Source organism: Aureobasidium namibiae (genome assembly GCF_000721765.1).
Source record: "Aureobasidium namibiae CBS 147.97 unplaced genomic scaffold scaffold_12, whole genome shotgun sequence".
NCBI lineage: Eukaryota > Fungi > Ascomycota > Dothideomycetes > Dothideales > Saccotheciaceae > Aureobasidium > Aureobasidium namibiae.
The window spans coordinates 857,569-885,236 of NW_013581197.1; the positions used below are offsets into that span (position 1 = coordinate 857,569).

Below are 27,668 nucleotides of genomic sequence, written 5' to 3' on the forward strand. Positions count from 1 at the left end.
CCTGCCGCTCAGCTCTGCAGCCTCTGCTTGGTTAAGTGAAGAAAAGGACCTATCACTTTCTGCCTAAGATTGCGAACTTTTGGCTCGCTTAGCCGTCTTTGGATCTCACGTGCAATGCATGAGCTCTTGCTCTATGGTCAGGTGCCACTCGAGCGCCATGATCAAGTCCTCAAGATTCTCGCTGGCATTGCTGCCATGCAACCTCAGACTTTGTTTGAAAGACGTCTGATCTACAGACCCATGCGCTCCGCCCAAGATAATAAGCCTAATAAAAAGTTCCCAAACAAGCCCGTCAAACCTCAGCCACTCATATTTCAACATCTTGTCCGTCAGGTCGACCAGTCTGAGTTTGGCAAGGACTCTGAAGTTCTGCTCGAGTCTGAAACCAACGCGAATGCTAGCCGGCCTGCGTATACATGGAGGATCAAGACACAAGAGACCCCAGAACCCGAGATCAAGACTATCATCCTACGACAAGCAACAGATACTGTGCTGGATACAGACCAACTACGCGTCTTCCTGGATCCTACTAATAACGGGTAAGATTTTACCCCTTCTGACACATGCTTTCGCTTCCGGTCTCTGACTACTATAGGTTTGTAAATGAGTTTTTCATCGAAGGTCACAGATTTGTGCACAAGAACATGGTGCTTACGTTGTTCCGTCTCCTGAGAGCAGGCGACACGCCTCAACAGACCCCTTTGACCACGTTACCCCCCTTGGAATCTCTCAGCCCCCTAGACGTTAGCGGCGCATTCGTTCTCGAGGCCTGCGTTCGCATAGACGATCGAACCAAGCCCCATCTGGTGTCTACTGCTTCTGACGAATTGAGCGCGTTCAAGGACCTGATGAAAGGCTCCGTTGATATGAAGGTGCCCGAGAGATTGTCGCTCGACACTCGCGTTCGATAAGCCTCTCAGCTCTGTGCAGAAAGATTTCTCTTCTCAGGGTCAAATGTGGCTATGTTTCACTTAAGGGATTGATCCGGCCGTCTCATCGTGTAGCCGCACACCAAATTCCATACAACTTCCCGTCAGCTAGGGACATCCCTTAATCTCGGCCTCTCATGCTCTGAAGTTGAAATCAGCAATAATGCACTCCTCCCGCAACTCCAAGTGCGCACCGTGGGCTAGCCAAGTTTCCAAGAACTCCTGGATTGGGTGTATATAGTCAGCCTCACACTGGATCCGGATTTATCTATGCTACCATCAGACAGCTGAGCGAGTGATCTGTCGATCACACGAATCGCTATGTGCACCGGATTTTACGGCCGATCTCTTTAAAACGCTTCCCCTAGATTCTGTATTTCTTAACCCGCTTCGAACTGCAATTCGACGGGCGGAGATGAGTACGGTGACAATTGAGTGTCTACTTGGACGACTCTGCATCTCTCATCGGATATCAACCTCCAGTCGGCTCAGAAGCTGCATTATTGCTTCCGCCTCCTCATGTCATGTCAGCCTATGTCTCTATCACACCACCCAAGCAAATCACTCCATGGTGTAGATGTTGTTTTCGCTCTGCAAACGTACAACCTACTTCCAGGATATTGACTTCCTTGAACTATGATCTGAAGTGCTACCGCAGCATACGACCCATTTTTTGCATCTTTCGAAGCTTAACACGCTGTCATCAGGAGATCCCGAAGTTTCGCAAACAGATACGAAGCTCTGCTCATAGATTACTGCCACATTAGTTTTCTGAAGCTTGATCAACCGTTCACCTCGTCGCATACTGCGTGTGTCTTACTGTAGCGAACTACATCCCTACGCACATGCACATTCTTCGGTCTGGGGAGTCGGCTCTCAGAGAAGCCGCAACAGAAACACTCTCAATTTCTCTCATTTTGGGCATCGTTTGTACAGAGACCCGCGGGACTGTGCTCAAAAGCATCCCTGACTCTTATGAGCACGACAAAAGTCAGGCGAGCGCTTACAACACCTCCATGACGACCTCAGTCGAGATCTCAGCAGCCAGTTTAGAATGGTAGTTGGTCTGTATTGCAGAGTGCCAACTCGCCCTGAGCACAGCTTGTCCGAAAAGTCGGAGTTCTTATGGAGACGAGCTGACTTTGACATCTCTGTGCGCGTTTGTGTAGTCGAGGGCATACTTTGTCTCTGTCAACTTCACTTCAAGGCCTCTAGTCCACAATCTTGCAGAACCATAATACAATCGATCGGATGCCAGGCAACAAGGTTGAACCCGAAAAAGTATTGCAAACAGAAATCTCGGGTTGGTTCGGCGCAATGTCGCGAACCGAAGCAGAAACATAAATTACCAATCATCTGACAGACGATATACCGCGTCCATAGTGCTCCGAGCGCTGCACTGAAGCATTTCAAGCAGTCTTTTCGCAACTGACGCTTGCTTTCAGCATGATCGAGCGATGCAACATACTTCTTGCGATTGTCACGGCAGTCAGAAGAATAACACGCCTGGAGCCTAGAAGGTGGCTGCTGAGAGACAGCATAGCGCATCGTGCGTGCGTGCGTGCGTGCGTGCGTGCGTGCGTGCGAATGTCTTCTGCCGACCTCGAACCACAGATATGCCATATACTATTCACTGCGATCAATGCCGATTCGTTTCGACTCCAGTAACTCGAGTAAAGATCGACCTGCCAATTGTGAACGGCTTCCATGGTTCCTGCCAGTGGCTTGCTGTCAAGAACGAGCATGCACTGAGACCCACCAAGAGATGCAGGAGCATTGTAACATGTGCGGGGAAGTCATATATATCAATCGGCATTCACACCGGTTCGCCGAAATAGGAACGAAAAGGATACAACGCAAGTCAGAAGTCCTCAGTAAGAACCGAAATTGTCATCAGGCATACAGATGCCTGAGATCGTTGGGACATTCCACATAGTATCGGTAGCCGACGTATGCTCCTGTTCTCCCTCTTCCCCTATGCCTGTTTGACATGGATCAAAGTTGCGTCTTCCTATACTGACAGGCGTTTTCCTCGTCCAGAGAGCCTCAGGTGAACGATCCTCATAACGCCAGGATGTTTTCCGCTGCTCAAGATCTATGTTTGTAGGTTCACTGATCTAAGATCGCGACCCTCGTCGACCCTCGGTATCGCATGCAAAGATGATTGCGTTATTATTGGTTCGATCGTTTCGCGATGCTGCCCTTGGCCATATTGGATCTCGCATGTCAAAGCTTCAACTGCTTATGAGTTCGGATCGTTGCGAGGACGTCGCTGTCATGATGATAGGCTGTCCATGCAAAATGTGCTGTGGTTTCAGCCTCCAGGCTTCAAGTCGTTTATGTAAGGGCACATGAACTGACACACATTTTTCGTTGGCTAGATCCTGGCTGAATGAGACATTCAGTGTGTATCGCTGCAAAGGCAGGACAGCTGAAATTGCTTTCAATCGCGTCTGGTGGGGCTATCGAAAGTACACGCATGAAAAAGGAATGTGGATCTTCGCGTTGGAACTCACATGGAAAAGCATGGCGGCAAAGGATTCGAGCTAACCCTGCCGTCCAAGTACAAAAACTGTTGACCTGAACCTCAGAGTACCGCGTTACAGCCATCGAGTTTCCGGCAATTGAGGAGTGTTCACTGCTCGAACCACCAGTGTGTCGTTCACGCGGCTCGGCTGTAGATAGAGAACTTGCCGCAATATAGCAAAGTCGGCGTTACAAATTGCCATGGCTCGCATGTGGAATTAACCACTATAAAGCAGGAATGACAGTGTCATGGCGTGTGCGGGGCATGCTGGAGTGAATTCCGATTCGGCATGCATCTAGGGCCATGATACATCATCCAAGGATGCGCGCTTGATAGTGCTAGGCTCAGACAAGCAAGAAAAGTGGAGTCTTGTGGTAATTCTCGGACCTGGCGCCGAGGGGAAGCATCGCTCATAATGACTCTCAATTGATTCCACAGGCTTTTTGGGCTGAGGATCATATGCAGCTCTGCATCAGCCCGGGGAGCCGGCCCTCATGTATAAAGGGCCCAAGAAGCAAGGAGGGGACAGACTATTCCCACGTCCGACGATTAGTGTGAGCTTTGAAAATTGCTTATAACCAGTTTGGTGAGCATTACCATTGGTCGCATACCCTTGTTATGCAGGAAGGTAGACTGCCGCGCTACACCACGCTAACCGTCGAACGTGAAAAGAGTCTGTACAGATGGTTTGTTGAATCGGGGTAGACTCCGTACCCGCCGTGTCAACCACACCGCGCAGCTTCAGAGGAACCGCATCTTTCAAAGTTGGAAGCCTCTAATGGTAGCTTGCATGTTCTCTGATGCTATATATTGACTGCCCTCATCCAGGCTCAACCTTTCTCAATTCTTCCCTGCCTTCGGCTCAATTTTGGTTAGGGTACGAGCTTCGCTACTCATAGTCCACCCGATATAGCTCGGTCTGCCAAGCTTGACGGCATCGAATTATTCGTTGCATTGAGAAGGATCGATCAGACACGGATCGATTTTAAAGCTGCTTCTCAAGCACGTCTGACCAAACGCCATCAACTCATTACCTGGTCGAATACAAGATGGATATTGCAAAGTTTCTAGAGCAACCTATCCGTTTCAACCCACGACGTGCTAGCGTCCTTTCGACCTCAGCATCAAGTCCGGGGCCACCATCGCCATCTGTTGGAGGCACTCCGACGACCTCATCGCCCGAATCCGATGCAGCTCCATCGTCGGAGAGACGTTGCTCGACAACACAGAACTTCCATCCCACGCCACCACAGACATCACCTTCACTAGTAGACGGAAACGATCAAGGATCAGAACGATCGAAGCAACACTCAGCAACACCAGACCCGCCTACGGAAACAGTAGTTCCAAGACGACGCCGAGTCACCAAAGAGCGCAAAGGCATCACAAAAGCAGCCTGCTCATCATGTCAGCGGCGAAAATCAAAGGTTCGATTTGACCTCCCCCACAGCAATATCCTTGCACAACCTCGACTAACCACCACACAAACAGTGCGATGGCAAACGCCCAGCCTGCAGCTCCTGCGTCTTAAAAGAAAGATCTTGCGAGTACTCGACCAGAGTAGGCGTATCGAGCCAAGCCGCCAAACGAGAACGACTCAAAAGCTACGCCACCATTCTGGGACTCGTGAGGGATGCTGGTCCCGAGGATTGCGAGAAGATCTTGCAGGACTTGAGGACGCCAAAGACTTTGAATGAAGCCATCAGGATCGTGCAGAGGAAATGGGTGTGTAACTCTGAAGATTGAGTCGTGCTTCGGATGCATGCTTGATCCAATAGGACGGTGAAACATACTTCTCGCTCGATCATGGACGACATGTGGATCAGTGATGGTCGGGAGTGTGATGGTCGTAGTCTACGAATGACCAATAATGAACGAAGGGAAAGATACACACAAGAGGAGAGTCGAGGAAGCCCTTCGAGGGGCTTGGTGGTAACGACGAGACGCAACGAATCGTTCATACGCATAGCATACATATAGCGCATACGCGCTTACTTTCTCATTCTTTTATCATAGCCTTCGATTTATCTAGCAGATGTTTACAACTAGCAACATATGCGTTATATCTTTCTCAAGGTCGGAGATGTACTTTCGCAAGGAACGACTACCCCTTTCGAGTGCATTTACAGCTTGGCGGACTATCGTTGACACCCCGAATAGAGAACAGATAAGACACAAGTAACGTCATTATATTTGTACAGATATTAGAATACATACAGGTTGAAAAGGGATGTAGAAAGCTCCAGGCCTTCTCCCTTCCACGACCATTTCAAACCAGACGGCGGATTTACTGTCCAATGTTCGGAGGACGGCCATCAGCAGCCCTCGTGCTCTCAGGCACAAAGTCAGTACCTGACACATCATGGATACCATGGGTAGCAGTAGCAGCCGGCACTTGCATGTTCTCCACTCTACGCTCACTCTCCATACCAGCGGCATCTGCCTTCTTGATACCGCGAGCACCTGATGTAAGAGCCAGAGCATCTGCAGTAACCAGTTCCTCGTTCTCTGGCGGTGTCCAGCTGGAACTCTTCCAAGGCTTCACGTGCAAGATGTACATTGTGTCGATCTCCTCAAGAGTACGGCCTTGGTGTTCGCAGAGGAAGAAGTAGGCTACGAAGGCGCCGGCAAAGTTGCAAGCTGCAAACACGTACCCATACATATAGTCGATGTCGTTGGTGATGAAGCGGGTGAAGAATGCGATGAGGAAGTTCCAGATCTGTGTTGTTGTCAGCATAGGCTTCACAGGCTTCACAGGCTTCAAATGATAAAATGTGCTTACCCAGTTGGAAGAAGTGGCAATACCCATAGCCTTTGCGCGGTAGCGAGTAGGGTACAGCTCACCGACGATGCACCATACTATAGGAGCCCAAGTACTAGCGTAGCCAGCGATGAACAAACAAGCGAAAACAATCATGATGGTTCCGGCAGTCTTGTCGTTGCCACCTTGGTCAAGTTTTGGCTGAAGTTGGAAGTGTCCGACACTTGCAAAGACCATGAACATGGCAAACATCCAGAAGCCACCGAAGATGAGAGCCTTGCGGCGTCCAATGTTCTCAACGACCCAAAGACCACCGAAGGTACAAACAAAGTTGACAGCACCGAGAATTGTGGCGGTGACGAAACTGTCGCTTATTCCGACGGAATCAAAGATGGTTGTGCCGTAGTAGAAGAAGAAGTTGGCACCAGTGAGTTGCTGGAACATTTGAAGGCCGGCACCCAGGAGTACACGGTAGGCCATGCGGGGACCAGTGAAAACCTCGTACCAGGGGTGATTGCCACCTTGTTTCTCAACGTCGAACTTGGCCTTGATCTCCCTAATCTCGTTGTTGACAGCCGAGTGATTCTGCGATGCACCATAGACGTTGGCGATGGTCTGTCTGGCCTTCTCGACCTTTCCTTGACGATAATCCCAGCGAGGACTTTCGGGGAGCAGCCAGATACCTCCAGCCATGATTCCAGACCAGACGAAACCGATGCCCATGGTGATACGCCAAGAAGCTGGGCCGTCGATGTGCTTGGTACCGAGGTTGATAGCGTCCGCGAGTAAAATACCGAGGGTGATGAAGAGTTGGTAACACGATACCATACTACCACGGATGTTCTTGGGAGCAGTTTCCTGATAGCAAAGTCAGAATGTTGCTGGTAGTATCGAAGTCATTAGATCAAGCTTACACTCATATACATGGGGGTCAGGACAGAAAGCGCTCCAACACCGAGTCCAGCAACCCAACGACCGATCGCCACTTGGTACCAGTGGTGGGTTGATGACATCTGCACAATCATGCCGATCCAGAAAACAATGTTTCCAACAAGGATACACATGCGGCGGCCGAACTTGTCGGCAATGGGTGCAGCGATAATGGCACCAAGGAGGGTACCAATCGACAACAGACCGACAATGGTGCCTTCTCTCACGGGGGTGAACTCTCCGTTCTCACTGAAGCGATTCAAGAAATCTGGCATGGCCAAAAAGCCGGAAATCTGGTTCGTTAGCATTAGCGAGGCTCAATTGCTCGTTCATCAAATCATTACCTGACCGGTGTCAAATCCGAAGATGAGACCTCCAAGGGAAACGATCAAGACCATGAAAATGACTCGAAAGTTGTAAATGTGTATAGGTCCGTTGTCCTCCATTCCTTTTTCTGCAGTGTCCATGGTTCGCTGCGCCGTCGTCGGCGGTGTCGTTGCACCGCTGCGGAACGAGGCATCATCTTTTTCTTTCTTACTGAACATGCCCATGTTGGCGTCTACAAGACTATGGCCAATGTGGAGAAGTTTGGGGTTTGTAGTGTGGGATAGAGCAAAACGTGGGAAAAGGACCGAAGAACAGTACTAGGTATGTGGAGTGTGTATGGAGAACTTACGATATATAAAGCAAAAGCGGATCTTCTTTTTTTCTGCTGTCGCTCAATTCATCATTTGGCAGGATCCGTGACTGAGGTCATACCGCCCTAGGGTCAACGACACGGCCTTCGGAATGCAACTGCACCGAGCAACCATCGCGAGACCCGTGATCGATATTTCGTCTGCCGAGCGCATCGTCAGTACGGAGGACTTACCAATTCCTGCCGCGGACGATGATTCTTAGACACAACGATGTCATGGGTTGCATGCGACGTCATTAATGGAAGGGTTTGAACTTTGGAAAAAGGCCTCATGGACGGCACGAGAGACCGCTCGACTCCCATTGGTCGGCAAGAGGATGAAACGATCGGATCACGGCGGTGGCTTGCAGGGCTACAGAGCAAAACTACTTTCAATCAACCACCTTTCGCTCTGCGTCATCAACAATGCTATAATACTGTTATGCATAGTTCTAACGACCATGCGACAGCTTTGAAGTGTGTGGTTCTCATCTTTCACGGCGATGGGAGAGGCAGAGAGCATCGCCCAGCCTGTCCTCAACACAACCATGGAGAGTGGTGTGGAGAAAGCATGGAATTTTCAGTGGAGACTCCAATCGTCAAATGAAGAATCTCGCTGCGCAAAGTGATCGCCTTTAACTCGTATCAAAACGCTTATATTAGCCGAGCACTGTAGGTGTCCAACTTGCAAGATGCGTCGTCGAGAAGAATCGGCAAGCCGGCCCACGTCCGCGCACCACTCGCGTTGATGAATAATTCGACATCCGACCGACGAACACTGCCTCAAACCAGCGAAGAGCAATGGACCCTCTCGGAACCGGGAATCCGATTGAGAGATGCGGCAGTTGAATCTTTTCATTACAGTTCCGACTGCTAGCCATCTCAGGCGCGTTGCCCACCGCATATATAACTTTCCTCGAGATTGGTCTTTGGCACATCAAGATAGCGAGATCAAAAGCTATCAAGATGTAGAGATGCATATAGCGCTCTTTGGCTGAAGCTATCGTGCTTCCTCGCAAACACGATGTGTCGGTCCTAGCACGTGAGAAGTACATTCGATCCGCTTCCAGGTTCGGCATCTTCTCTATCGAGTACTCCTTTCGAGGCCGACCATGCTATCGCAACAGCCTTCTCGATCACAATGCAGCTGTCTGTCCATCCTTCAAAGGCTGATTAACCGACCTGTCGCTGACTGCGAATCTCAAATTTGGACGATGCTGCCACAATCACCCTGGTCTCTATTCATCCTAATTATAGATCGATCATCCTGTGGGTATCCACGGTCCATGCTGTCTCAGCATGTATACTGACTTTGTAGAATGGCTCTTCGCTCTATTTAACAATGTTGCTTGTTGCATTGCCGGTGAACAAGACAATTACAGAAGCACAGCCCATTACTCCACAGACGTGATCGTCGAGACGGTGTTCTCTGGCTCTTGAGAACACCAACGTCATGAACTTCACGACCATACCTTTGGGACTTGCATCCTTGAAAGGAGTCATATAGTAAGATGAACAACTCGACAAAATATCCTGATGTTAGTATCGAGGATGGTGAGTGTGATGTAAAAAGTGGCAGGCACTACTAGACTGCGATGTTCATATTGTTAGTTCGGGGAAGATCTATGTTGGTTAACAAGAACGAAACGTAAACACTGCTCGGCCATGACTTCCACAGAAGAACAACTCAAGCTGTTTAAGAACGAAACGGGTAGGTATTGCTCGAGCGGGACTTCCTCATTGCCCTAGGAAATGCGGTTGACACGTTTTTCCATCTCCTCACTCATTGTCACTTTGACATGCCGTTGCACGCGGACGCTCTACATCAGCTTACACATATACCTTCCCGCTACCACTCTCCATATATCGAATTACAACTCTTCACGACCGCACACTCTGCATCCATCATCGCCTGGTTGCAGTACTGATTTGGCGCTAACAAGATACCAACGTTACCACCTTTCATCTGACCATACACGCTGCGTGTTTACACACGTCATTTGAGAAGTATATTTCCCCCATCGATCCATCACTCGTATATCTTGCATTGGATATCTCCATACTGGTAGCTTTGGATGTGACCCTATCAGGGGTTCTTGGTTCTTTCTACAAGCCGCTTTCCAACCACCGCAGTTGATTTTCGTCACTAGTCATTGCAGGCCACCGGGTTTCCACCATTAGTCTTATATCGCTCTGCTCCTTGCATCCACTCCTGTCGTCATCTCATCATGATACCTAGATTCTAGCCCAACATCGTTCTCAGCAGTCGCCATCGAAACTTCTACGTTCAGCCATGTCGTTCATGCTGCCTAAGTATCATCTCATCCAGCACTGGTTTCGCTATCTTCCATCACGATATGATATTAAGCTCTGACTATTTGGGCCGTACTTGTGAACTCATGCGCTAAGGCTTGAAGCGCTCTGACAAGATACTATAATGTAAAAACAGACTTGCCGCAAACATACATGGTAGAACCCAAAAGGACCGATACATTGCGAGACAGAGCCGTACTTCTTTACTACTAGCGAAAAAAAATAATGCAAAGAAACAGACCAGCTAAGGACCGGAAAAGAAGAAAAGCAGAGATGGCGCTTAGCTCGATTGGTATCTATGCTACAATGTTCTAACCAATACTATATCTCTCCTCTCGATACGTCTATACAAGATTTATAGACTCTCCTGATATATTCTTATATGAGTAGTTTGTTTGCCTCTCTAGCCCTCATCACTGATATGTGACCCATTGATAGGGATGGCAACGAGCTATTACATCTACATTATAGCTTGTCATGCATTAAAGATGCGAAGAGAGGCGTACTGTCTACCGCTATCTCTACGCTGTGTGCTCGTCTTTAGCTTGGGTAGTATGCAGATCTGTTGTCTCTGATGTGATGTGTGTCACAGACACCGATGACTATCTCGTACGGCTGATGTGGATCGTGATGGCTGCTTTGCACTGGGGTTGTTGTACTTGACAAGAGTCGGCATCTGTGCTCGAGAGGGTTCTGGTCTTTGCGATGAGATCGTGGAAATGTTTGAGGAACATACGCAGACTGGAGTTGTGTGGAATGGCCGAGTATCGCCTGTTTGAATATCCACGTGGCTGTTGTCTGTCCTGTTCAAGACCGCGTGCTGGGTAGACACTGCTCCATCACTTCTGCTGAAGGAGAGAGATATGAGGTATGGGTCGGAAGGACATGGATTTATCCATATAAGGAACATGAGATGGCGGTTCTCAATGGGTTTGGAGCTTGATGTTCATCCAGAAATCAAGTTCAACGCGGTCGCGAGTTCGATTGCCATCTATTATCGTGCCCCTTTTCCAAGTCTGAAGACACGACAGAAATTTCAGTCCAATGTTGAGAGCTTCCGTCATCCGAACCCCCAAACGTCTGGAATCCGTCGCGTGGTCGGGACCTCGAGATGGGAAGCCCCTTGAGTTGAATGTCCTGTGCGCTCGAAGCCATCTTTCTGCCACTCCGACTACCCTGAGAATGAGAGACCGACTTGGCTCCTTCAAGACACTTTTTGAACAGCGGTCTCAGAGTTGCAAAGCTGACGGCTGTGATGCCCAGACCGGGCTCAATGGTACTGTACAGTGCAAACTTTGCACTTTGCTGGAAAAAGTGTTTTCCTGGACGCAAGCCCTCGACGTAGCCGAAACGAATGAGTGAGACAATACTTCCTGCTGCTCCCAGCGCGAGCAAGAGATATGCCCAGAACTTTGTTATGCGAGGCATGTTGAGTTTCCAGATTGTGACGATAGGCAGGAGAGCCATGATCCAGTCGGTGGCTGCATTCAAAGCCGTGTGCACGTAGCTGGCAGGGATAACGACATCAGGGATTGAGATGCACTTGTGTTGCACGGTGCGTAAGAGGAAATTCGCTGGATCTCCACAGCCGAATGTGACGATGCCGAAGTAGATGAAGCCGTAGACGGTGCTGACGGCCATGCAGATGTAGATGACCACTCTCTGCCACGGTTCGATGATGATTCGTAGGAAGAAGAAGCCTAGAGAGATTTTCAAGAATACCGCGGTGATGGCATAGGATCCGCTGAAGGCGATGATGTCCTAGAATACTAGTTAGCATATAGACCTGGATGAATACGAAGCAGCCACCTACTGTCACAATAAGAGAGAGACCCTTGACGTTGTTGTACTTCTGCGGTTGCATCTCCATCTCGACAGCTTTTATAATATACACGCATTGTACTGTGAACGCTGTCTGTTATGCGTATTAGCTGGATTTGTCCACAAAGCAAACGCTTCCAACACCTACGATAGCAAGCATGATGGTCCAGTCGTCCCAACCAAACGATTTCATCATCACACTGCGGACGTAGACACGCAAGATGACTGAAAACCATGCCACTGATAAGATGGCTACTGTGCCTGAGAACAAAGATTGAGGAATAGAGCCCAGGTGGGTCAAAGTGGGGATCTCGCTCGCCATATTGATGTGTATAACGCAGAACCAGTCGCGTCCAAGCTCAGAGAGGTGATGCTAAGAAGAAGCAGATGTATGGGTTTCCAGAGATGGTCCAGAAGAGTGACCTGGTGACGTAGGAGCAATCTAACACCCTTGCTCTATCATCTCCAGACAGTATAGGCTGAAGAATGGGTAGATAGCGCGTCAGACTCCAGTGTAATCAGAAAAGAGTGACGACCGAAAGAACATCCTCCAGAAAAAGGGAAATAGACAAAGCCGGGGACGTGCCTGCCCTACATATGTACATCTATTTAGACACCAAGAGCACAGGGCGTGAACCTTGAGGGCCATCCTCAGATGTGAAGATTGATCGACACAACATGGGCATGACTGAAGACTAGTCTGTTCGAGTCGACGCAGCACTACCAGCCACGGATGCTGTGGTTGAGTGTGGACTCCAGGACGCCACCGCACATGCAACAAAAGCTGAGGTTAACTTTAAACCTCCATGAAACCCGACTAGCATCGGTACGCCGAACTTCTCCTGGTAAGTCAACTTAGGCAAACTGTCACAAGGACACTCCGTGTTTCAATCCCACAGATGGCGCACCTCCTACTGGAGAAGTGATGTGGTGGTCAGTCGGTCAAAAGACAAGATAAAAACATCTTTTCACAACGCTGGAGGCTCTTTCTGTCGTCGAAGAGTGTAGCTTCAAAAAACTTTCCGAAAGAGGGTCCAACGGTCGCGCTTCCACAACGGCATTTCCTGACAACAAGATGCTTGACTCTTTAGCAGATCTTCTCCGAGTCAAGCAATGTCGTATTTTAGAGACGGGAGGTCGACCGCCGAGCGAGAAAACATGGTAACTATCTTAATCATTCGAGCACACCCGAGGATGTCTTCGGCATGTACAAGTGGATTCATCCACAGTCTCATCTCATTCCGGAAAATATACCGAGACATGTCTCCGTACCTGCATGCCACAAGAGATTTTTCTGCCTATCGGAATTCCCCTGAGATTGATGCTGCAACTTTACAACAAAGTATTACAGTAGTATGCGCTGCCACGCGGTCTTGATGAGCCTGTGCACACAGCACATCCCACTCAACTGATCGTCACATAGGGCCAAGCAAAGCACGAGCTGATCTACGCCCGCAAAGACCTGGAGACGAAGATGACGATCACACAGTTTTGGTGCAGAAACCCAGGAGGTTGGGCTTCTGCGATACGAGGTGCATGGAAACAACAGAGAAGGCAGGATTGATTTGCGTGCCACGTGGGAACTGCCAGTTTCATGTCGGCAAAAAAGGGTGTGAGGTGTTCCGAGGTGGAAGAGTCAGTCAGATATGAGACAGCATGCGTAAAGCAAGATAAGGAGTGTGAGAGATGTTTCAAGCAGGTCACGCGAACGAGACGACATGCTGTCTGATGTCCAATCATCAAAACTCGCTCTGATACATGTCCTGCTGAGATTTACAATTCTCTATTGCTATGATGAATTTCCTATCAGGAGAACGACCATATTTCGACGCACCCCCTTTGAATGACTTGAGATGATGCCCTTGAGTCAGAATTCCCATACCAAGCTTCCCCCAGCGCCATGTTTAGAAAAGACTCCCGCAATGCAACATGAATGACATTTCCTTTTACGCCACTCTCTAAAGCTTGGGCTTCACGCCTTCGGGGCTCATGGCCGATGCCTCCTTGTTCAACTCCACTTTGCCTGTCCGTTCTGGTCCGCCTTCGCCGAAGAATATGACTTCGATGGTCAGATCATCGCGGTATCTGCGCGAGTATGGACTGGGTAGAGTAAGCAGAGCGGACAGAGTGTCAGTGTCCTTGCCGCCGAGGGCATTGCGAGCGAGATGAGTTGCAGCATTCTTATCTTCGACGACGAAGCGCTGGAACTCTGGGTCATTGACACCCCACTGCTGTTGACGAATAGGAGCGCGTTGGCCCGTGTGATCTTCTCCGTGAGCGGCACCCTCAACGTTGAGGGTAGAGCCTGACTTGCTAGAGCCGAACCATGACTTGAGCCAGGACGCGTTTTGCTGAGGAGCGGTGTGAGCTTGTTGATCGAGCCACATGCCCACCAGACCGACAACCTCCTCATTGGTGAGCATCTCCCAGAGTCCGTCTGTGGCCATGACGACAAAGTCACCCTTTTCAGGCTGGACCTTTGTAGTGGTAACGATAGGCTCGGCAGTGACATATGGAGGTGTCTTGAGGTGTTTGGAGTAGGAGCGGGTGAAGAAGTTCTTTCTCAGGAGATCCTGAGTTTCCTTGGACCACTTGTAGACGGCGTCGCCAAAAGCACGACTAGGCTCAAGACCGCCGAGGATACGGCCGTTGTGAGTAACATATGGCTCGTTGGGATGTTCGTTGCGCAGACGAGCATTTTCGGAGTCTGTTCCGCCGGTCTGGTCGACAGAAAGAGCAGTCGCAGTCCATTTGCCGCTAGTACCGCGACGGCCCAGAACAGCGCGCGAGTCACCGGTGCAAGCGACACGAAGTTCCTTGGTTCGGCTGTCGTAGAAGGAGAGCAGGGCGCATGAACCAGAGAGAGCGGGAGCGAGGAGTTCGGCAGCCAGGGATCTTGACTTTGCGGTCTGGACCCTCTTGACACTCTCGTGGGTGATGTCGTTATCGAGCAGAGTGAAGGCCTTTTTGATGGCAGCGTCGACGGCGTCGGGAGCAGGAGGCTTCAGGGACGAGTTTGCGTTGGCGGCTGTGTAGGTTGTGTTCAGTTCGCGAGCGACGTAGGAGATGAGGGTCTGGCGGAGTTTGGCAGACGTGGTCCAGCCACTGTGTCTTGGTTATCAGTTGTTGCAACAGTAGAAGAGGGGTTGGAAAAGCGTACGCGTGACCGTCAAAAACACCCCAGAACATCCAGTCGCTGCCTTCGGTCTGACCAGCGATCGACTCAGGGACGTGGATGATCTTCTCGGCATGGTCGTCCTCGATAGGGTCGTTGCTAGGGATTTGGACAAGGTCGTAACGAACGACACCGGAACCACGGCCGACCAGATAAGACTCCTGGTTGGTCCTCAACTTCTGGGTGGCTTGGTCGGCAGTCAGCATCTCGAGGACCTTGCGACCGTAATCGTCGGATTCCTTGTGGAGAGGCTGGTTGTCGGGGATGATGCTGGTGTAGAGGCCGCCTTGTTCTACGATGAGGGCGCGGCGTACGGCATCGGTAACTTCTTCAGCGACAGGAGCAGTGGTATCGGGGGTCGGAGAGGCGTAGTTGGTAGCCGAGGGCGAGGCAGAAGTCGAAGCGGAGGACTGGCGGTACTGGTACAGGGCGGCACCTCCAGCAGCGACGGCACCGACAGCCAGAGAGACGCGGCGGAGACGCATGGATGAGGGGGCGGACGAGGAGCGGGAGGCTAGCGAGCGGTGGAAGACGACATTGCCGGCGACCTTTGAGCGAGAGACGTTCGGGCGGCGCACTGCACGCAGGTTCTGAACCACAGCACGACGCATTTGAAGAGGATGCTGTCGCTCGCAAAGACGGTGCGACGCGAAGACGAGAATCTGGGCATGAACGCGGCCGACTTGGTGGTTGCAATCAACAGCCGTTTGTTGAACTAAGTCACACTTGGCTGATCAGAGACAGACACCATCTTTTCAAGAGGCAAGCTGAGATGACTGAAACTTGGGTTTGCGGACCTCCTTGACGGCTTGATGACTTGACAACAGTCCTTTACCTTGATAGCATCTCCAACAATCATCTGTTCTCATCAGAAGGCTCCGTGTCAGTGACAAACTTTGGCGCATGCCCTAGTATTCATCTACGTCACCGGTCTGGTGCAAATCGCAATATTATTTGAGCCGTCGTCATTGTCAACTCAGTCACACACCACCAACCATGTCGTCGAGAGCACTCCGAAAGGCACAGCGCGAGCGCGAAGAACAGGACCAACTGCGAAAGCTCCACGACGAACACGAGGAGCAGCATGATGAATCCGAAGAGGACGACGAGGCTCCTGCTGCTGCCCCGTCCAAGCAGAGTCTCTTTGCCATGCTGAACCAAGACGGCGCCCATGACGACCAAGACGATGCCGAAGAAGAAGATGTCCAAGAAGATGAATCTGAGGGCGAACCTGAGAAGCCTGTCGTCGCCCAACCGACACCAAAGGCGACCAGATCAAAGAAGAAAAAGAAGAAGGCAAAGAAGGCTCAACCTACGAATGCTGCCTCTGCCAAATCGGATCCCTCTCTCGACGACATTGATCTGGCCTTGAAGTCTCTCAGCACAAAGGGCTCCGGCACTGCGACTCCTGCGAACACTGCCGACCCCAACACCAACCAAGTCTGCCGACTACTTTCCGTCGACACATCCTCGCTCCATGCCGCCAATGAGATGCGCAGACTCTTTGGTCGCGCTGCACTCGAAGCTGACAACGACGACGATAACAATGCTGGGGGACGCAGGAGAAACCGTGGAGGTGCTCAACAAGCTGGTCTAGCTGCTGCTCTGGGCAGACGACCCGGTCAAGGTGGACGAAGCGATGGTCTGGCTGCCCTCAGTCGTCGCCGCAACATCTTCATCCAGGGCAAGGAGGAGTGGCCTGTTGCCACAAGCGGTGGTCTCGGTATGGAGGTCATTGAAAAGAGGTCAGACGGCACCGTCGAGTACGCTTTTGTCCACAACCGCATCTACCAGGATGTCCAGAGCCAGTTCGAGACTTGTGTGGCCTCAATGGACCCTCAGCGTATGGTTCTCTTGCTCCAGCACAACCCTTACCATATCAGCACCCTGCTGCAGGTTTCGGAAATTGCAAAGCAAGAGCGTGACCACACCACTTCCGGTGACTTGCTGGAGCGTGCCCTCTTCTCCTTTGGCCGTGCTGTTCACTCCACCTTCTCAGCCAACCTCCAACAAGGTAAAGCTCGTCTTGATTTCCGCCGTCCCGAAAACCGTGAGTTCTGGTTGGCCGCCTGCCGCTACATTTCCAACCTAGGCATGCGTTCAACCTGGCGAACCGTCTATGAGTGGTCAAAGCTGTTACTCAGTCTCGACCCCGAAAACGATCCCTACTGCATCAGTCTCGTAATCGATCAATACGCCATCCGTGGCCGCCAGCCTCAAAACTTTCTCGATCTAGTCAACAACCCCGTCTTCACGTCAAAATGGAAGCACTTGCCAAATGTCCAGCTCAGCCGCGCTCTGGCTTTGATTCGCGTGGGCGACGCAGCAAAGGGCAAGCAATCCCTCTACACGGCCGTGAGCCGCTTCCCCTGGGTAGCAGCCCGCCTCTTCCAGGAATTGAATCTCGACCCACCACCCAGCATCTGGGGCAAGACCCCACGCACCGACAGCGAGAAACTGCACTCGGAGACCTACGCCACTCGCGCCAAAGATCTTTGGAATACACCCGAGGCCAGCGACCTGCTGGTAGAAGTCAGTTCGGCAGTCAGTAGCGAAGTCCCCGACCCCCCTGTGGTAGACAGGGACATCACGTTAGACGAAGGCAGACACATCCTCATGAGCGACACACCCACCCTCATCGCCCTGCTCCCTCGCTCCATAACCGCAAAAGTAACTTCGGCCTCTGACCCCCTACCACCCCCTGCCAACCTCACAACCTACACCCCCCACTCTTCCCTCCACTCTCAGCGTAACCTCCCTCCCGCCCATCTAGGCGGCGCGGCAGAATCCCTACGCGAACTCCAAGGCCTGTACCGCTTTTTCTCCGAACTGTTCCCTTGGTTCAACCCTACGGGAGAAGGAGAAGAAAGACCTCAACCGAGTGAAGAAGAGATCGAGGCGAGGATTGCAGAGAGTGGGGTTAGTGAGGAGGTGATTGTGCAGAGGACGCAGAGGTTGATGGAGTTGCAGCAGAGGCTTGTTGCTGTTGGCGGTGGTGAGAATGAAGCTGTGGAGAGAGGGGATGAGCGGCGAGGTTTGAATGCCAGAGTTGAGGATGCGGATGAAGATGACGAGTAGGATTGTCCATGTTTTGAAGTGTGATTATACAGTATATTGCACATATCTACATGAAAAAGAAAAAAAAGTCCCACGGCTTTCTACCGAAAAAATAGCAGCAATTAGGTGGTGACACTGCGTCAATTTTTGATTTGTCCTCCCTCTGATACACCTTCACTCCGAACGAAATATCATTTCTGTATCATGCATGCTCTGTCGGACGGTAAAGGGTGCGACTCTCGAGGAAACGACAACTCGACTCGACACGTTTTCAACGCCCAAAACACGCAAAACTTCTCGTCAATGGCAGTTTCGGGTCCCACTCGGGGCATTTCCTGAAGACCTGATCATGCAAAGGATTTGGGTCGGATTCGATCATAAGAAAACGAGGATATAGAGGTTGAGCTGAACCACAAGCAGACCTCAAAAGGACCGTACAGATGAGTTTGATGAATCAAAATAAAAAAATGCCCGATGGACCGAAGAAAAATGCTATGGAATTTCCCCTATTCCTCTCCTTTGAGAGACAAAAAACGCCATGGCTATGCTAGAGTCGTCAAGGCTATGACATGATATGCCGCAACAGACAGAGACGCTAAACCCCAGTGAAACGCCCCTTGAAATGCAGAAACAGAGGAATGAAGAAAAAGAAAAAAAAGAAAAGGAAAACGAAACGACAAACAAGGAGCGTGGAGAGAAGAAAGGAAAAGAGGTCAGACAGCTCATCACTCGTCTTCCTCAACAAACGGATCACAGTAGTCTCTCGACGAGCCAGGGGGCTTCTAGCCCCCACCAACGCCTCCGCTGCTGCCAGAGCTAGTCATCCTTCTACCCCTGGAAGGCCTCAAACCACCAACACCCGCCGACGGCGCAGAAAGCTGATGATGGTGCCCAAGACGGCTGGGCGTCCTGGCATGACTATGCGGCGCAACGACCGCGCTCTTCGGCGTCAAGCTCTCACTCCTATCATGACTGCTCACCCCATTGCGGGAGCCCGGACGCGAGGTTCGGCCTTCGGCAGTAACGAGACTGAGGCGCGCGCCTGAGGTACCGCGGGAGTGGTTGGTACGAGGCAAGCGGGATTTCGAAACGAGGTTGTTGATGTTGTTTGTGTTGTTTCGGTCGAGGGAGACAAGACCGGGGACTGGAGGGATGGCGCTGGGTGAGGCGAGGAAGGCTGATGCGCTCCAGCCTGTTGATGAGCCGCCAGACCCTCCGTCGCGACTGATCGGTCGATATGGTGACGCCATGCCGGTAGCACCGCGTGAGAATGGACGTTGCAGGTCGGCTGAGGGGTCAAAGTAGCTGCTTATGCGGCCCGGTATGCGATCGGTGGTTGGTGTGGGAGGAAGGGAGTTGTTGGTGGGTACCATTGTGGAAGAGCTCGAACGACGCAGTTGGCGACGATTGCTGACATCACCGACGCGAGCATTGTGGACAGCCCGGGAGACGTGCAGTTCGGACGACTTGATCAAATCTGATGCCATCTCACGTACCAGAATAGCTGGGTCGTACTTGGCAGTTTCGGCGATGATGGGGTGCAAGCCGAAAGTGTGAATGAGCGCGCCATCTTCGTCACTAGAGTCGCAGATGCTGCGAATGATTCTTAGCAAGTTGAGACGGACCAAAGCCTTCTTGGTGCGAAGCTTCTGGGCTGTGCGTGAGAAGAGATCGGGGTGTATGAGAGAGCTGGCGAGGGGAGGACTGAGACGCAAAAGCTTCTGTAGAGGTTCAAGGAAATTCTCGAAGCTGTCTGCCTTGCTGTGGTTGAAGCAGTTGATTATTGCTTGGGAGAAGCTGTCGTCTCTCAGGAGATGTTCTTCTACCTTTGCAGTCTCTTCTTGCAACCTGGTCATTGTTAGTCGTAATCATGTCTCGCACCAAGATTTGTATTACTTACCAAACGAAGATGGCATCCAACGCCGTGACCTGCCAATACTGATCCGCTAGCAGACTGACATAGAACTGCAAACCCTTGTTCTGCCATAGGATCTTCCTGCCAACTTTGCCAGAGTGTGCCATATCACACAAGATAGGTAATGCAAATTCCTTCAACGGACGCTCGGTCTTAACGATGCGCTGCAGTAGGGGAATGACTCCATTCAGCGCAGCATCTTCTTGTCTGGTCTTGCTCAACCTGCACAGATTGTACATGATGTTCAAAACTTGGTTTGAGATCTCGCGGAAGTGTGGTACTTTCATGCTAGCGTTCAAAAGGTCGGTCAAAACCTCGATGGCGTTCGAATTCTGCAGAGCGTCGAGTGTGGTTGCAAGCATGGACAAGTTCTTGATAAACTTGAGCATGGTGATTTGGTGCTGAGGTGACATGCGTTTCAGGTCTTTCAACACGCGCTTCAAGACCATGCGATCAGCAACCGTTTCCTTTACGTGGTTCTCCGCTTGAGAGAATAAGACGAAGATGTTGACGATGCGCCCTTCGACCAGCTCGGCGAGTTCGCCTTCTTCCTCCAAAACCCGGTTGAGCACCAAGGATAATGGGTACAAAACCGAGCTGCGTGAAAAGATTCGACAGAAGTCGTTCTTTGGTGTCGGACCTTGCATTTCGAATACACTCCAAACACCATTGACTCCAATCAATACGAGGTCTCTCTCCGCGTCATAGTCTTCCTCGAGGAACTCAACCAAGACATTCAGACCACCACAACTGACAAACATCTGGAGAGTAAGCGTGCTGGTCTGATACATCTGCCTAACGAACGCAGCTGCTTCCAGTCTGATATCGCTGCTGTACCTCTTTTGTGCAAAGCGTGTGATGATCGGAATACCACCAACGAAGCAAAGATTCTCTTGTATCTCGACATTGTCCATGATGATCAAATTGACAACTTGAAGGAGTCTCAGAATGGTTGTCGGGCGATTGCATGTCTCCAGGATCTCCAGGATAGGCAACATGCCGTGCGAAGACATGACTACAGTCTTGACCTCAGGGGACTCCCACAGCACTTGGAACAGTTGGTCCACGATATCTTGCAAATAGTCCTCAGGCTGCGAGACTTTGAGTGAGCCGACCAAGCCCTCGACGAGAGTCACTAAGCGAGCAAACTTGTCACGAGCGATGTTGGTTTCCAGGTCCATCTCGTCAAAGCCTTCCTCAAGTTGAGCGAACGGATCATCCTCGTCCTCTTCATCCCCAAGCCATGAGTGACTCGAGAGTTTCGAGTTGAGCATGAGCGTGCCGATTTCGGATCCGCTCTCACTTTCGGGCTGCGGTGTTTGCTGTTCATCTTCTTTGCCAAAGATGTCCGAAAAGTCTTCATCTTCAGGGTCTTCGGCATACTTTTGAATCTCCACTTCAGAGCGGGTTCTACGCATCGCTGCAGCATCGTGTATTTGAGCAGATGCTCCGCGCATGTGACCTATACGCGAGCTTGGTCGAGGCAGACTCTTCAGGTCTGAGGGGTGAAACAGTTTTGGAGTGAACGAATCGTCGCTTCGAATTGTGAGTGCTGCAAGTTTCTGACGGAAGACCGAGTCGTTGTCCGGTCCGAGCAGATCAGAGTAATCTTCTGTCGAGTTTTCTCTGTACATTAGTGACGGACGTATGGGAGCTTCTGTCGGCTTGGGCTCGGGCATCGATTTTGTTGATTTGTGCATTGGTCGAAGAATCTGCGTCCTCGACGAGTTGTCCTTTTCAGTCTTCTCCAGAGCCTTTTGTGCTTGCCGCAGCGTGAATTGCCCAGGATTTCTTGTAGGCGCAGAGTGTTTCATGTCGAAAGTGTTGGCTCTAGGTGGGAAGAATGGTCGCACGGTTTCCATGGGATCACCACGAATGACCTCCATTGGGCTTCTCACTGTAAGGTCTCCCTCAAAATTGTCATCCCAGTTGTCACCTTCTTCCTCGTCTGCGTTCACATCGAAGGTAGCATACTGCTTGAGTTTGTCTGATGATAACATGCCAGCGAAATTGTCGTGAGGTTTCAGATGCGGCAACTGCAGAGCTGCGTTACCAATGGAAGTCGCAAAGTCATCGTCCCAGTTATCTTTGGCATCACTTTCGGGTGATTGATAAGGTTTGGTGTCGTTTGCTCTGTGCGCCAATACCAAACCTCCTTTGTTGATTGCTGGAGTCCTCAGATGTGATCCAACATCAGGTCTCGGAGGAACAGGACTCAGTGAGAGTGGTCTCGACGAAGAGCGCCTCGATGATGTGTTCTGTGGCGACTTGAGTGCTTCGTTCCATTGCTGAACACTCTTTACAGCTTCGTCGTACTGTGTGGGTTTTGCGACAGGTTGATCAGAACGTCTGCCACTGAGGATCCAGGGATGCCGTAATAGTTTCTTGGCTGTGACTCTGAGGTTAGGATCTTTTTGGAAACACTGCATGAGAAAATCGCGAACGGCCTGAATGATGTCAGCAATATTTCAAGCGAGACAGCACAAAGTAACCCTACCGGAGAAGCTCCTTCGGGAAGCGGTGGGTGGTCGTCGTTGACGATGCGGAACAGGGCTGGCATGGGTTGCAGTTTATGATATGGAGGTCTTCCGTCAAGCAATTCGATGACCGTGCACCCGAGACTCCAGATATCCGAAGCAGTGGTAGCACCAGATAGTTCGATGACTTCAGGAGCCATCCAATAAGGGGTACCGACTACGCTACTCTCATGAAGACCAGTATCCTTCCGCGTCGCAACACCGAAATCGGCCAACTTGACTAGACCCTCCTTTGTCGTAAGAATGTTTGCGCCTTTGATATCCCTGTGGATGACACCCTGTTCGTGAAGGTATAGCAGGCCGTTGAGAACCTGGGTCATGTACAGGGCGACAAGATTTTCTGGGAATTTGCCAAAGTTTTTGCAGATAGAATGTAGCGAACCGTTCTCGCAATACCTAGATTGGGTGAGCATGGGCCAACAAGGAAGGGTGTCAGATGGCGTACTCGAGAATAATGTACAAGGATTCAGCAGACTTGACAAAGCCATTGTACTTGACAATGTTCGCGTGATTAAGATTCTTGAGCAGATCAATTTCCATCTGCATACACAAGTCAGCACCTGTGTTTGAAGACAAGCATCGAGCGTGGAATGTAACGGTACCATGATTGCGCGAGACTGTCCTTTCGGCAGATCTGCCAATTTGACTTGCTTGATCGCAACTGTTTCGCCGGTACCCCAGTTCAAGGCACGGTAGACACTGCCAAAGGCACCTTTGCCAAGGCAGTCACCCAGTTGCTGCGAGCCTGTGTCAGCTCGACGGCCAAGCAATATGTCTCATGTGTAGCAGCTCTTGTCTTACGTAGTCTTTGAGGCCAGTGACCTCGCCAGCGGCCCTCTGTACAGTCCCATCTTTTGGCATCTTTTCCCAGCTCGGCTGCCTACTCTGGGTGGGGGCTCTAAGGGCGGATTGAGGTTGGAAACTGGCTCGTCTTTCGAGGGCAGATGTGAATCGCTCGCTGCCGCTGTCGGATTCGACCGACGACCTGGGAGGGCCATAGGCCGACTGAGGGCGTTGGGCGACGGCCGGCATGGCGGCGGGCGTGTGTGTGTCTAGGTCGTATGGGTGGGCGGTGTTTCGGACGTGTCTCTCAGGCGCGGTGGAGGTCGGGGTCCAGGGACAGGGGCAGGGACGAAGGCAGAAGCGTGTCCAGGTTGAAGATGTTGAAGCTGAGCGACAGCAGTGGCGGCGATAAAGACGGGGCGGTCGTTGGCCTCATACCAGCCAGAGATGCAGATGGCAGTCGTCACAGTCGCGGATTGGATGCAAAATGCAGCAAGAGAGAGTGGTCGGGTACGGCGTTCCACTCTCGCATCGAGGGTTATGCGTGGGCACGGGGCACGAGGCTGTCCAAACCGACCATCCAGGAGATTGAAATGAAGTCACTGGCGATGCTGAACGGCTGTTTGTTGTAGTATCTGAGACACAGCAATTCCATCGGCACCCAAGTCTGCGATATGCTTGCCCTGGGAGCAACGGGCCACGCCAATTCAGCAACCTTCGCGGCCGACGTTGAAACCGGCGGGGCACGACTTCACCACTCCCGACCCACATTCCCGTGGCCGACTGCACTACTTTGATCAACTTCAACTATTCTCTTGCTTTTCTAAGAGCTAATTCTTGGTTCTTCTGCCTAACACTCGTTCCACGCCATCTTCATGCTACCATCTCTCAACCTCGTGGCATCCTGTCTTTGCCCATAACCATGCGGCTGAGCCTGCGTTTCAAGGGTCATTGCATCATTTCTCGTTGTCGTTGTCGTTGACAATCTACTGTTCTCCTTATCAAGTCTCATGACTGCCCGTCATAATCAAGCCATACCCGCTTAAGAAGCCACCGTGGACAAGACGCCGCCGTCCACGGCGATGATCTGGCCATGGACGTAATGGTTTGTTGCCAACAGGAGCATAGTCCTGGCCATTTCTTCGTCCTTTCCACCGCGCATATGAGGAACGTGACCCTTGTCGGCCACCTTCTCGGCAGGCAGGTCACTCTTCTGTCTATCATCGGAGCTCTTTGCCGTCATCTCGCTAGGGAAGTAACCCGGTGCGACTGAGTTGACTCTGATGCCGGCTTTCAAGAATTCGGCAGACATCAGCTTGGTCAGATGCACAGTTGCACCCTTGGCTGCGTTGTAACTGTCACGAGTAATGGTAAGCTTATATCCCCCACATGTGACTCGATCTCAACGTACGCAAAGTGACCCTGGGCGTGACGCATGATACCGCTCATGGACGAAGTGGTGATGACGTTTGCGCTGAACTTCTCTCCGGAACCCTTGGGCTTCATAGAGGCCTGCAGCAAGGGCAGGAAGGCGACAGTGGTAAAGTAGACTGAAGTCACATCGGTAGAGTAGGTCTCGTTCCACTGCTCGACCGTCTCGTTCTGCCACAGCTTGTCCTTGAGCTCTCCAGCATCTTCCTGATCAGGTTCAGCCTTGGGTCCACTGACACCCGCGTTGGCGACTATCACCACGTGTTAGCCTCGTCAATTTTCACACTACGAACAGGAACATACCGAGCAGATGGATGCACTTCTCATTCTCCTCAATCTGCTTGACCAGCTTCTCAAGATCGGCCTTCTTGGTGACATCAATGTTTCCGATACTACTCGTGTGATCAGTAATGCGTCCTCATCAAATTTAGCTGTGGTCAAACATACGGAATGATCTCTCCTTGGTCAGGCTCGTGCTCCTTACTGGCAGTCTCGAGCTTCTCGGTGTCTTTGGATCTTGTTAGCATTGGTACACGCGTGTGTAGCAGAAACTACCCACTTCTGCCAATAATGTAGACCTTCGCGCCTGCAGATACTGTCAGTCATACACTCTTCGATTGATAGTAGTGAATCCGTACCGTTGGCGGAAAGAGCCTGAGCGGTCATCAAACCAATACCAGAGCCACCTCCAGTGACAACAGCAACCTTGCCCTCCATGCTGAAGAGCTTGTGGGCTTGCAAGTGTTGAGTCTCGGCCATGCTTGTTGTCTTTTGTAGTGTGTTAGTAAGGTAAGAGAAGTGATAACAGTACGGTTGAGTAAATGAAAACGGTCTGGGATGTATTCTCTTAAAGGTTGAGGGAGCTCTGCATAAGGAAAATAATAGGTGAGAGGCTCCACGCGCTGATGATCAGCAGTGACGTATGTATAAGCTCACGCCGATCAACATGCTTTCTCGGCTGCGATTGCCATTCTATTCACAGATCATGTGCTGTGGTCCTTGATCGCTTTCTCAATGCTCAATTTTATTGTTATAGTAAGAATAAGTTGGTATCTGGGGCAGCTTGTAGCTGTGAGAAAAGAAAAACAAAAAGCTTCGCTGCTGCTCAGAACACAAATCAGGAGTGCTAAAAAGAGCGCCTGTACGTCCCGCGTCGCTTTTATTGAAAAGGAACCTGCCTTTACTCGGAATCCTTCTTTCCGCTGGCATTATATCCAAATTTCGTTTTGGAATTCTCATTGTGGTCTGATGGAGGCTTCTTTCCTCCTAGCCTGGAAGACAGCTGCTCTTCGAAGAGCGCTTTGTCGCGTTCAGCTTATGTCTGTGGGGGAAGGCTGTCTTGACTGTGGTCAACACTGGTTGGTTTCCGGCTGCAGCTGTTGTCCTGTCTGCATGATATACCCATGTATGTCTCAATCAATCTTCCAGTGACTTGTGAGACTGCTGTCATCATGGCCCTTGCCAAGATACAACTCGACTGCGTAGAGTGCCATGGTCCCGGCGAGATTGGCCCACCTCCAGACATTACTACCTGCATCTCCACCTTGGCTTGTCCACCACTCTCCGGGGTGATCAGCCGAAGCCGAAGCGAAATGTTGCATCAGCAGACTAGTGTAGACAGCAATCAGAATACTAGGGCTGAAGTAGCTGAGGAAGCCGAGGACTTGACCGACGCCATCGCTGTCTTCGAGAGAGGGTTCTTGCGAAAGTGCGCGAGCTCCTGATTCACGCACAGCCGGGATGATGCGGGCGGAAGCATACATGACGAACAGGCGATAGGCCAGGGAGATGATGACTGAGGGAGTGATTGTCATAATGGCGGCGAAGATGAAGTTGAAGGACGTGTGGATGGTGGATGGAAGAGTAGAGAGGGCGTGCATCAGAGTAGAGTATGATGCCATGATGATAGGTGGCAGTGGAGGAAAATCGGGTTCGGCAGGAACTGGAACGGACTGGGAAGGGTTTGAAGGCTGGTAATCGGTGAAGATCTGGTAAATGCACAGGGTGACATAGGCGAACTGGTCAAAATCAGTCTACTGGGCGCAGAGAAGAAGGATGTTTGGAAGACTCACGAGCAGCGAGCTCTCAACGGGGTTGCCCTTGCCGCTACCAATTCCCCAGACGCAAAGGAAGAAGGCGCAAGTGATAGCGACGCCGATCAGGATAGCATCGACATTACCGAGCTCTGGGAAAGTTGTGATCCTCCAGAGGAAGTAGACGGAACTCGAAATGATCGAGGCAGATGTGATCAGCAGACCGATCTGCAGGGCGACAGTTAGCCTTCGATGTCTATTTGTTCACGCAGGTTCGGCCGACGTACCATCCAACCGTCGCCTCCTTCGCGGTTCACCAGGTATCTCGTGATCTGACCAGCGGCCTGAATGACGAGCAGACTGCAGAAGCCTTCGCTGAGCTGGAAGACGGGCGTCGACCAGCGCAGCAGTTTGTCCCAACCGCCAATGGTGAGTGACTGGACCAGACCGTCGCTGCCAAAGACCCATGCGTACAAGGTATCGTGCTGTGCTCTTTTCCCGCTGAATGTCTTTTCCACCCAGGCGGTCGCATCCGAGTCGACCGAGAACTTGTTGAGACTCCAGATCATAAGGGTGGGGATGACGATCCACTGCGAGGCAGCGATAGTGTTGACGAGAGCATAGCGAAGTCGGGAGCTGTCGGGCGTGGCAAGTCGTAACGCAGAGTAGAAGAAGTAGAAGGCGCTGAGCGAGAGTGAGAAAGCGAGACCACAGGTTCGGCCGCCGACATCAAAGGCCAGTGGGATGGTGAAGACGACGCTGAACAGAAACAGGAGCGCC

At 51.2% G+C, this 27,668-nt stretch overlaps 8 protein-coding genes across 8 annotated transcripts; 3 read left to right on the forward strand and 5 right to left on the reverse strand.

Annotated features, from left to right (window-relative positions):
* Positions 1–114: 114 nt before the first annotated feature.
* Positions 115–911, forward strand: M436DRAFT_83474 (uncharacterized protein; the record flags this gene model as incomplete). Its single annotated transcript, XM_013570617.1, has 2 exons — positions 115–539; positions 596–911. The coding sequence occupies 2 exons, from the start codon at positions 115–117 to the stop codon at positions 909–911; spliced, it is 741 nt and encodes a 246-aa protein (XP_013426071.1).
* Positions 912–4,829: 3,918 nt separating this feature from the next.
* M436DRAFT_19719 (uncharacterized protein) lies at positions 4,830–5,169 on the forward strand (the record flags this gene model as incomplete). Its single annotated transcript, XM_013570311.1, has 2 exons — positions 4,830–4,883; positions 4,948–5,169. Coding segments are annotated over 2 exons (276 nt in total), but the record flags the coding sequence as incomplete, so codon positions are not given.
* Positions 5,170–5,743: 574 nt separating this feature from the next.
* M436DRAFT_50753 (general substrate transporter) lies at positions 5,744–7,593 on the reverse strand (the record flags this gene model as incomplete). The annotated part of the gene is made up of 4 exons (XM_013570445.1): positions 5,744–6,175; positions 6,239–7,075; positions 7,132–7,440; positions 7,492–7,593. The coding sequence occupies 4 exons, from the start codon at positions 7,591–7,593 to the stop codon at positions 5,744–5,746; spliced, it is 1,680 nt and encodes a 559-aa protein (XP_013425899.1).
* A 3,581-nt stretch (positions 7,594–11,174) lies between these two features.
* Positions 11,175–12,264, reverse strand: M436DRAFT_13554 (uncharacterized protein; the record flags this gene model as incomplete). Its single annotated transcript, XM_013570297.1, has 3 exons — positions 11,175–11,897; positions 11,950–12,047; positions 12,102–12,264. Coding segments are annotated over 3 exons (984 nt in total), but the record flags the coding sequence as incomplete, so codon positions are not given.
* Positions 12,265–13,915: 1,651 nt separating this feature from the next.
* Positions 13,916–15,617, reverse strand: M436DRAFT_50334 (protein serine/threonine phosphatase 2C; the record flags this gene model as incomplete). Its single annotated transcript, XM_013570366.1, has 2 exons — positions 13,916–15,062; positions 15,118–15,617. The coding sequence occupies 2 exons, from the start codon at positions 15,615–15,617 to the stop codon at positions 13,916–13,918; spliced, it is 1,647 nt and encodes a 548-aa protein (XP_013425820.1).
* Positions 15,618–16,128: 511 nt separating this feature from the next.
* M436DRAFT_50793 (DUF654-domain-containing protein) lies at positions 16,129–18,210 on the forward strand (the record flags this gene model as incomplete). Its single annotated transcript, XM_013570453.1, has 2 exons — positions 16,129–16,639; positions 16,760–18,210. The coding sequence occupies 2 exons, from the start codon at positions 16,129–16,131 to the stop codon at positions 18,208–18,210; spliced, it is 1,962 nt and encodes a 653-aa protein (XP_013425907.1).
* A 1,154-nt stretch (positions 18,211–19,364) lies between these two features.
* M436DRAFT_9332 (cell division control protein Cdc15) lies at positions 19,365–23,517 on the reverse strand (the record flags this gene model as incomplete). The annotated part of the gene is made up of 7 exons (XM_013570285.1): positions 19,365–20,037; positions 20,090–21,866; positions 21,975–22,551; positions 22,602–23,037; positions 23,087–23,181; positions 23,244–23,378; positions 23,443–23,517. Coding segments are annotated over 7 exons (3,768 nt in total), but the record flags the coding sequence as incomplete, so codon positions are not given.
* Positions 23,518–24,466: 949 nt separating this feature from the next.
* Positions 24,467–25,614, reverse strand: M436DRAFT_50103 (NAD(P)-binding protein; the record flags this gene model as incomplete). Its single annotated transcript, XM_013570335.1, has 6 exons — positions 24,467–24,779; positions 24,836–25,106; positions 25,159–25,247; positions 25,303–25,363; positions 25,415–25,441; positions 25,494–25,614. The coding sequence occupies 6 exons, from the start codon at positions 25,612–25,614 to the stop codon at positions 24,467–24,469; spliced, it is 882 nt and encodes a 293-aa protein (XP_013425789.1).
* Positions 25,615–27,668: the final 2,054 nt, after the last annotated feature.